General features: G+C 38.0%; 1 protein-coding gene across 1 annotated transcript; it reads left to right on the top strand.

The window, feature by feature from the left end:
* Positions 1–1,939: 1,939 nt before the first annotated feature.
* On the top strand, positions 1,940–10,768 carry LOC143305023 (carcinine transporter-like). Its single transcript, XM_076627579.1, has 8 exons — positions 1,940–1,977; positions 2,903–3,113; positions 3,936–4,214; positions 4,832–4,842; positions 4,957–5,171; positions 5,927–6,102; positions 7,029–7,201; positions 7,283–10,768. The coding sequence occupies exons 1-8, from the start codon at positions 1,940–1,942 to the stop codon at positions 7,377–7,379; spliced, it is 1,200 nt and encodes a 399-aa protein (XP_076483694.1). The 3' UTR covers positions 7,380–10,768.
* The last annotated feature ends 34 nt before the right edge of the window (positions 10,769–10,802 follow it).

Below are 10,802 nucleotides of genomic sequence, written 5' to 3'. Positions count from 1 at the left end.
TTGATAAACATGAGAAATTATCCGACTAAATGTAACGAAGAGATAGACATAAGAGAACTTGCTACTAAAACAACAGTCGCTCACGTGAAAGTACTCTGGCACTTAAACAAACCTTTGGTGATTTTTATACGAGACACTTTGAGATTTCATTGACACTGAAGTGAGACACGATCGTCGTAATTACATTGAGAAAATTTGAAACAGATCTAAACGTGTATATAGAAATTTCATATATTTATTGGAAACATATATTATTGTTATTTTATATATAAAAATTACCAGAGTATTTGAGCAGTCAATTATTCGCTAAATTAATAAGAATAATAAGCCACGATGTACGTAGTAAAATCATCATCATGTGTTATATACATATTAATTTTTCATTTAACATATATATTTGCGAAATATATATACATTGTCTCATGTATATATATCTTCAATATACAATCTCAGATTGATTCCAAATTTTACTATTATAATCTCGATAATCGTATCTCGTTAGAGTGCTAACGAAATTATAGAACGTTTCGTGATATGAAAGTGTTCGAGTACTTCCGTGAGTCACTGTATATCATAAGATCGATCACCTTGATCGTTTATCGATCTGTATTCGTAAAACACATAAAAAGGTATGAACGCATTGCAACACGAATTTATTCGACGACCTAATAATACCCCATTAGTGGCTTCCTCCGCGCCTACCTCCTTGTTCGCGGGCTTAGGGTCGCTTTGCGACGAGGAGCCTTTCTCGCTGCCTCTTGCAGCCGTGGATCCGCGGGCGGCTCCTTTCGTTCCTTTCTTCGAGGGGGTGCAGGCCGGTCCCCCCATCCTGTGCACCGAGGGTGCTCCAAGCGCCTCGCAGAGCAGGCATTTCGGGCTCGCAGTAGTGCATGCTCTCGCCTGGTGCCCTGGTTCGCCGCATCTGAAGCACAGCTGCCCCTTGTCCTCCTTGGCGGTGCAGGTCTTCCCCGTGTGTCCTATCCCAAGGCACCTGTAGCACTGTAACGGTCTCCGTTCGATGGCTTCGACCTTCGCCGTCGACCAGCCTATGGCGACCTTTCCAGCCTGGGCCAGTTTCCTCACTGCACTGGCAGGGCCTCGTATCCATACGGTGCCAAGTCCGTTCCGGGCGGGGCGGATTTCTCCCAGCCGGATGTCCTCCGGCTTGCAGCCGCTCTCCCTCGCCAGGGTGTTCTGGATTTCCACCTTGGTGGCTGCTATGTCTATCAGGGACACCCTTACCTCCGCGGCTCGGAAGGGGGTCGCCACGCGGACCTCGTTCGGGTCCAGAGCCCGCGTCAGCTGTGCTGCGAGCGCTGCGGCCTTCTCCCTTCCCTGGTCCTCAGGGACCTTTAAGATGACACCTCCGGTGATGGTCTTCCGCATCCTCATCGTGTTGATGCCGAGCTCGGTCAGGGAGACACTGTCCTTGGCCGCAGCCAGCACCTCCGCGTAGGATTGGCTCGATTTGTCCGTCAGGATGATTGTTACCGCTGACGTTCGCGGTGCGCGCGGGAGGGGCCCCCTGCCTCCCCCTCTTCGTGCGTTCTCCAATCCACTCTCCGGAGTTTTCCTCTGGCTCTCCGCCCCTGTCTCGGGGATCAGCTTCGCCGACTGCTTCTTCCCTGCCTCCTTCTTCTTTCCTCTTCTTTTCCTTCCGACGGTCTGCCATTCGGTGACAGCCGTTCGGCCTCCCTTGGGCGCTGAGGCGCTTGGGGCTCCAGGCTCCATCCCTCTCGTGTTCGCGGCAGGGGCGACCTCCTTTCCTTCTCCTTTTTCTGTTCCCTGCAGTTGTTCCTCCAGTCGGTGCAGCAAGGATCTCATCTCCTCTACTTGGTGCTCGACTGCAGCGAGACGCGCCCTGTAGCTGCTCTCATCCGCGGTGGGGCGCGAGGCCGGCTCTTTTCGGAGTGCCTCTACCGCCGCCTCCAGTGTTGCTATGCGTCCTTGCGCTATAGCGAGTGCGTCGGTGACAGGGTCCGTTCTCCTCACTAACTCTGTCACGCCCGCGGTGATGGTTCTCGCCGCCTCCTTCAGGGTTTTCCCCTGCGTGCCCTTGTGGCCGCGGGGTGCCTCGGCAGCCTTGGCCACCTCGGTGGCCCGGCGAATCAGTTCGGCTCCTATGTCCGCCGTTGTGGCTGTTCTCATTACGTGTTCCGCGAACTGATCGGCTAGGAAATTTTTTTTCGTTTCGCACAATTTCTCGAATCTCCCCGCGTACCGTTTATTTGTCTGGAAATAGACTCACCGATACGTGCAGCGATCGGTAATTAAATCCCAACACAATTCGGATGCCTCGGAGTGCAATAGATACGGGACGATCGTCCTTCCAGCTCTTGCCTTTGTTCCTATTTTTACGGTCATTGTCTCTTTTCCTCTTTTGTATTTTGTGCTTTTCCTGTTACTTTATTCTTTCACTTTTCCCATTTTTGATTTTTTTCTTTTTTTTTTTTTGAAACAGCAGATTTATAAATAATAAGTAGGCCGCGGATTTTTATGCGAATTTTATTTTTACAGAAAATTTTAAAATGCAAAAATGTAAACACTATTAAAGATAATGTGTTATTACTGTTACTGATATCGTCGTTATTCTTTATTAGAGAAATTATTATAGATTTTTATATTGTTATGTATATTACTTTTGTCACTTTTTTTATTTAAACAGGATTCGAATTAAGTTTCAAGGAATTGGACTAATTTAAGATTAGGATTAAAAACTATGCACTTTTGAGTAGAATTTTCATCTTATTTTTCCAATTTCTCTCCCTCTCTCTACCATTTGCTGTCATTTTTCCTTGGTTATTTAAAAAAAGATAAGAAAATCAAACGAAAATTAGTATTCTTAAAAATACTTCTTGCAAATTTCATCACCGTTAATGTAACGTATTCTTGTTTTATGTAGGATTGCACTATCGATGCCTCCAGCGTCGAGTGAGGAATTGCTAGCGGAAGGTGCGACTTCGTTTTCGCGATGTAACATGTACAATGTGAACTATACCGACATATTGGAGAGTGGTATCAGAGAGGCAGACCCATCCTGGCCAATAAAACCATGCCAATATGGATGGACCTTTAATCACACGATGATACCATACAAATCTATAGCTGTCGAGGTAAAACCACAAGAGAAAATTATATTCTTTATATAAAGTAACTTCAAACTTTCGACACCGATTAACAAATTTTTATTTAAATTAAAACTGTTGGAACCGTCGTTCTATAAATATTTACGGTCTTTCGTAAAGCTGCTGACGATAGCATATAATGCAGCCATTATAAAAGAAGTCCTTGTTGGTTGCACGAACTTAGACGTAGGTGTAATTACTTGTTATGCTGTTTGCATCTTAACAGAGCTCGTTTATAGCGGAACATAAAATTAACCTTGTCATCCTTAATTATTTGTACGTCTCGGCGTATTAAATCACGAACATGAATCCGTTTATATAATATCGCATAAATCGGAAAGTGAAAGTTACAACTGTACAATAGACAGATATTTCGAATTGAACGTATAAATACGCATTTGGTAACTTCTTACGACTCAAGAAATTTTTATCGAATATTTATTGTTATTATTATTATTTCTAATTTCTATTTCTGCTATTTTATTACTAAAAAAGTCCTACTTAAATCGGGAGATACTATCTTCTACTTAACAAATTTATATTCCTTCCACTATGACAAATTCTCTAATCATATCCAAGAATTATGCAAACTACCTCTACTATTTTATTACTAAAAATATTACCAAAAGACTACAATTAACTAACCTACGACTCAGATTCTCAATTCTGATGATATTAAAAAACTACGGAATTTATTACTCGTCCTTTCGTCGTCTTCCTTATTCTCTTCACCTTCTATCGATTTTCCAACCACGCGGTGTTTTTTCATAACTAGCCGCAATCATAAAGCATCTCCCTTTTCTGTTTCAGCTGGAATGGGTATGCGACCACGCATTCCTCGGCTCAGCAGCACAATCGGCCTTCTTCGTCGGCAGCATTCTTGGAGGCTTAATATTCGGTTACATAGCCGACCATTGTGGCAGAATTCCGGCGTTGGTTGCGTGTAACGCGGTTGGTTCCATCGCGTCTGTCGGCACTGCGTTTTGCAACAGCTTCTGGAGCTTCTGTCTGGCGAGATTAGTCGTCGGTACCTCGTTCGATAACTGCTTCAACGTGCTTTTCATTATCGGTGAGTCATCGAGAAAATTATAAGAGAGAAAAAGCTGTTGAGAATAGGAAAACTATAATTTATGACCTAATAATGAGGCACCGGTATCGATTAACTATTACTATAATCGTTAAACTTATTATTCATTAGACTTATTATTTGTTAAGCTTTGTGATAGTCCTGTACATACGTGTAAATATAATCTCGACTTTGTGAAACAATGGCTAATTCACGTGAAGAGTTGTTACAAAATTCTAACCATAACCCGACATATATTTTCGACTTCTTTTTTCGCGTACAACACCCGCTTTCCGCTTGTATCACCAGTTACCAACCACCCTGTAGATAGGAAAGGTATTCAATTTTATACTTCCTTTACGTTTCTTATATTTTCTTTGTTTTTAATACTACGATAATTCTGAATCTTCCTGCATTTCCTAAAATAAAATTAACTAAGAATATGTTCTTAACTCTCAGCCTCGCGATATTCCAATTATATTATACCGTTAATTCAACCAAGTTACAAATCAGCCTCGACGCTACTTCCCTGTCTTTATAAAACCAGTATTAAAATAGACACAAATTACCATAAACTACATACAAACTACTCGAATGAACATTAAGAGAGTATATGGGGCATTTTATGTGGGTCATTAAGAACCTGCTTAAGTATATAATTAGCATCGATAAACGTCAAACGCGAGGGAACGAGTATGCGAAGGATTAATAAACGATCTTGAAGTCCAGCGTGAATTATGTATGACTCGGCTGATTTTTTTCTAGGTTGCTGATGGTGTGGGTGTTCGACGGCCACGTTTGGAACATGAAACTTCTGGACCCCGACGTTTTCACGTCGTTCTCTTTAGCGTCCCTCACGGAACTTCCGGCCGCTGTTCTACTCGCCCTTTTCCTCGACAGATGGGGCAGACGATGGATGGGTTTCGCATCGATGTTCCTCTGTGGCATTTTCTCCTTCGTTGCCATCGCTACCCCCTCTGGTAACATTTTTTCTTTTTTTATTTCTTGATAAATGACTTGTCAATCGATATTATTCAATAAAATAGCAGGAACGTGTGAATAGCAGTGAGAAAGCGGGGGTGAATTTTATAGAAAAAATCCGGTTTTATCGATCGACGGTCGTTTTAAAAAGCGCTTTTCTGAAGCTTCTCCGGCGAAAGCTTTGGGAGATTGAGAAATGAAAGCTCGTGCTTGATGCAAGAATAATGTTTTTGTTAGATAGTAAGGAGATAAGCGGTAGCGTTAGGGGATATCCGCGTTTTCAAGGACATTAAGGAGTGGAAAATAGACATTTTTTAATCCGTATTTAGAATAGAACGTTGTAGTTATAAAACAATTTACTATTTTTATTTCCTCATCTTGCAACAAAACTTTCCTTCGAATTCTCTTTTATCGTTTATAGACAACAGACTTGAACGACATAATAATATAGACCCGTATTATTTAAAATCGTATTATAGAGAATTTACAATTATACAATCCGGTCATTTTACTTAGTATTAATAATAATCGAATCTTATAAAATCTTTTTATACAAATATTCCTCTTCTCTTCTTTTCTTTTTCTTTTTCGCCTTTAAATCCTATTCCATTAACGATTGACATTTATTTCTCAACGTCACATACTCGACAGGGATGACATTTAATTTTTAATTGGACCATGCGCGCATCGGGCGTATGTATCGTGCGTGGAATGCGGCGATCGTGGCATTTACATATTTCTCAACTTATTCAAGGTTCGACAACGGTTGCCATGGCGATTATAGCGCGTCTTGGGGTGAATATCGCCGCGAATATTGGTTTCCAATATGCAGCGGAAATGCTGCCGACTGTGGTGAGAGCTCAGGGCGTGTCTTTGATCCATATCATCGGTTATATCGCCCACATTTTGGGACCTTACATTATTTATCTGGTAAGTGAATCGAAATTTCTGTTAACGACATCGTATTTCTACGATCCGAAAATTACTCAACCTCTTTTTTAATTTACGACTAATATTATCTGTTATTGAAATACGTTTTTTTAAGTTGGTTTAATTTGTAGAAAAATTATGTTCCTTGTCGGCCATGGATTCTTCTTGTGATCTTACGAATCACGGAAACAAGATAGATTTTCGATATATTTTCCTCCGTTTCGTTTTTTTGTGAAGGAAATGTAACTTTTCTATTGTCTGTAATTATTTACAGGTTTGCGATACTACACTATAGCTTCGTTTCTAAATGAAACGAATGTTTACAAAATCTCGTTACACAGGTAACACCAATGATCCTTTGTATATTGACAACTTCTTCAAATTCTGTCTTTAACCAATATTCTTTATTAATATTTAAAAAAATATTAAGTATACAAAAAATACGAAGAGGAATATTTGCGAGGACACTCTCGATTATTGTGTAAGTTATTCTGTTCTGAATTATAAATTTACCTCAAAGTATACTATTATTTGTGTAATGTTATTACCGAAAATGAACTTATGGAAGTATCCATTTATTTCCCGAAAATCGAAGGGAAATTAAGGAATTATCGGAAAGCGGAATTAATCGCTATTACTTCTAAAAGAGGTATAAAGGGAGACGTATAAAGGGAGACGTATAAAGGGAGACGTATAAAGGGAAACGTATAGAGGGAGACGTATAGCGGGAGACGCACAGAGGGAGGCGTCTAAAGGGAGACGTATAACGGGCGACGTAAAACGAGAGACGTATAACGGGAGGCGTATAAGGGGAAGGCGTATAAGGGGAAGGCGTATAAGGGGAAGGCGTATAAGGGGAAGGCGTATAAGGGGAAGGCGTATAAGGGGAAGCGTATAAAAGGGAGAATATTTTTCGTTTAATTTAGGCTGACATTGATCCATCTTTACCGCTGGTTGCCCTCGGTTTGCTGTCTTTTGGACACGCCTTCCTGACCCTTGGCTTGTCAGAAACGTTGAACCAGGAATTACCAGAAACCCTACAGGAGGGTAACGACTTCGGCAAGGAACAAAGTTTCTGGTGGGTTCCGTGTATATCCTCGTAAGTATAGATTCTATAATATTCTTCCTCCGCCTTATGTCAATATAAGTTTACTAATAACCGTTTATTTCAATTTGACAGGAGCAAAATGCTGAAAAAATCTTATAGAAAGAAGAAAGGCCTTTCAAATCCAGCGTTTACTGGCAGTGTTCAAAAAATGGATTGTACTAGGTTATAGCGGTTAGATTTGGCGACGGCGAGAAACTTGCCACTGGCATGAAACTTGCCAGTAGCGTGAAACTTACCAGTGGCATGAAACTTGTCAATGGCATGAAACTTGTCAGTGACATGAAATTGCCAGTGGCGTGAAACTTGCCAAATTCGTTGTAAATATAGTTATTAAACGTGTGCGTGTGATGTTAGATGTTAAGATATTACGAACGTATTGAAATTGGAGAGCTATTGAGAGAAACTAGGAGGAAGTATCGATTATTGCAGTGAAAGAGACAAGAATCGTCAAATTACACAAGGTATACGTTTAAGCAATTAATTGACGCTTCATCGACGAAGTAGCTTTGTTGCACACAAGATAATTTTCTTTATCTTTTTTTAATTGGAATGACTGTATAAAAATGTGAAGAAATTTAAAGAATTAAGAACGCAGCATTTAAAGTACGTTGCGTTCACATATTGCGATGTAATTATTTCGCGTACTATAACGTCGGTAAAGTGTTGGAAATGAGAAACGATTCAAGTATCTTATGTAAATGTACAATTAAATTCAGTATTGGATATACGTATTAAAGGAAACGATATATAAAGAAATAATATACCATAGTATTTATGCATCTTTCGCTTTAAAAATCGAAAAGAAAGAGCTATATCTTTTTCTTCTTGCTCTTTTTTTTCTTTTCTCGTTGAAGGAATACTCTAGTTGAATTGATTTAACTATGAAATACCGTGAATAACAAAGGATTGCCACGAGACTCGAAACACAAAAAGAGAGCTGTCTTCGCGCATTGTCAAGCTTTCAACTTGTCTCCTTTATTACGAATCGCCTTTGTATCAATATAGGTGATTCATAAATCGCCGACACTTGAAATGAGAGTTTCGATCGACTTTTAAACCGAAGTGTATTTTGCGTTCGCTCGATCAACGTGGCTTTTTTTCATCATCCGTTTATGCATCAACACGTTGAACGCTTTGAAAACTCTGAGATCTCTGTTATTTAATTTAAATATATACATACATATATATATATTATTCTAATGAAACATCAAGATTGAAATTCTTTTATGATATTTTCTTTTTTATGATCTTTCAGTATTAATACGAGAAATATCTCTATTTGATATATTTAGATATAATAAGAATATTACTTCTGATAAGTATCCTTGAATCCGTAATTACTGATCATTCATAAAATGGAATGCATTAAAACAATTAATTGCTAAGCGTTCATTAGCTACCATCATACCCAATTGAGATTATAAAATGAAAGTTGTAGGATCTTTTTAAGCAGGAATTTTTTTTAATACAAAGGATATTAACATAATGTTCGACATTCTTCCGAAATTGTTCTGTTTAAATCCAATGGAAAAAGCAGTAAATAATTTATAGAATTATATACAAATTTTAGAAGAAAAATTGATAGATAATGAGTTAATTTTGAAAATGCTCAGGTTTAAATGTTACTTGAAACAGATCGAAACTCCGTCACGTGTTCAATTAGAAATAGTAAAATTCTGATTCGTGAAGAGACGCGAATATTTCCAATCTCGTTCCTTTCGATCCTCCGACCTGTTCGTCTTAAGCGCACAATCTCCGTTATACCACCTTTAAACAATGATTCTAGCAACTAGAATCATTCGATCGTTAGAATCATTCGCGTACTTATGAGACTAGCCCCTGCTTTCAGTTACCGATTAAAAAGACATACTATTGTTCGTTGCAAATATCAGCTATCGTTCCTCAAAACCTGAGATTCTTTGAAATATTCCTACGCTAGAGATTCAACTGTACATAATTGTTCAAGGCTACAAGTTAGTTCGATCCTCGTGATGCAATGGATAATAATTCGATCGTCTGGAAAATAATTCTGGACGAGAGAATTCTCATTTAACCCTTGACGGTCGATGATTTTGTAAATCATGTACGATATCGTAATCAGGAATGAATTCTTTTATATTTTTAATCTTGAAATTACACAGGGCCAATACATATTAAGCTGAATCGCAAATAAATATTAAGGGAGTCTTAAGGAGTTATAATATCGACATTTCTTATCAATACGATAGTGATATAATAATGTGATATAGTACAGAGTGTTTCGTAACTGATGATTCTTCGTATTTTCGAGAAAATAAATTTTGAATATGTTTCGTGAATGTCGTGTGAACACGAGTTGACAAAGCTTCAGAATTTCATTCTCTCGAACGTCGTACGAAAATCTCTCGTTCTATATTTTCAACAGATCCTTTCACATAGTATTATTCTGTACCACTGGTTATTAACCACATTAACTAACCACTGGTTATTAACCACATTAACTAACCACTGGTTATCACAGTATCAATTACCAGACACCCTGTATAATACAGAATATTACTTCAAATATCCGTATAATGAAGCATTTCATTTTCTATAATTAATTATAATTAAGTTCGGCTGTTAAGGGTTAATACATTGTAACATAAGTGATCGTTATCGTAGAACTCCTAATTATAGGATGGAGTTAGATTAGACGTATAATGATGAACGAGGGTCATCGAGCATTAATGTATTTAATTATAGAGATATTTAGCAGTTTATTTTTGTTCGGGGGATTCGTCGATGTGTGTGCAAATAAAAAGTAGAATTGTTTCTTATATTAAGGTTTATGGAAGTTTTATTCGGCGAATCAATCTTATGGACGTGAGTGTATACGCGAATGTATACGTGAGTGATGATTATGAATACTATGAATAGGTTTCTTCAGATTGATTGCGTTGTTATTGGTACAACGACGAACACTGATCGTCATACGATGGCACGATTTGCTTACAATATTCTTTCCTTTCTTTTTTTCTTCTTCCTAAACCATAGAAACAGTCAATTAGAGTTATTTTTTTTTTTAATGTACGCACAACTCGTTTTAGATAGATAAAAGTCCAGCAGTTGGTGCTGAAGAAATTATAACAATAATTTAAAAAGTCTTCAAGCTTGGATTTTATTAATATTGTACGTTATTTAAAATCGTACAAAAAAATATAACGAATAGATAAATAATCGTTAAAAATACGTGGATAATCGTTCAAAAGATATAAAACTGTTTCTTTTCACAAAGAAAAATTATCTAAACGTACTATTTTTTTAAATAAGATTTTGTCCAATATATTCCAGTAAAAAATGTTAAAAACATTAAAGGAATCAAAAATTTAAATCTCCCTAATTTATTATTTACGTAATTAATAAATTACGTAATTATTAATTTACGTAACATTTTCGATATTATTCTACGTAATATCTTTGAATATCAAATTAGCACCAACCGCTGAACGATTCGAACGTGCGTAACGCAAGTGAAAATTAGCATTAAAATTATAAAAGCTCTTAAAAGATAATAATAAAAATTATATAGGAACACGATTTCTAAGCTCGCTCTTTTTAGAATTAAGGCTTA

Source organism: Bombus vancouverensis, unplaced genomic scaffold (assembly GCF_051014615.1).
Source record: "Bombus vancouverensis nearcticus unplaced genomic scaffold, iyBomVanc1_principal scaffold0075, whole genome shotgun sequence".
Lineage (NCBI taxonomy): Eukaryota > Metazoa > Arthropoda > Insecta > Hymenoptera > Apidae > Bombus > Bombus vancouverensis.
Note: the sequence above shows the minus strand (reverse complement) of the source record. Positions and strands in the feature narration are given on the sequence as shown.

Bases quoted from the DNA above. Each gene is read 5' to 3' on its own strand.
- LOC143305023 (XM_076627579.1), top strand. From the start codon at position 1,940: ATGCGTCCTTGCGCTATAGCGAGTGCGTCGGTGACAGG. The intron at 6,103-7,028 runs GTAAGTGAATCG...CGTTTAATTTAG, and splicing joins GACCTTACATTATTTATCTG to GCTGACATTGATCCATCTTT. The intron at 7,202-7,282 runs GTAAGTATAGAT...TCAATTTGACAG, and splicing joins TGGGTTCCGTGTATATCCTC to GAGCAAAATGCTGAAAAAAT.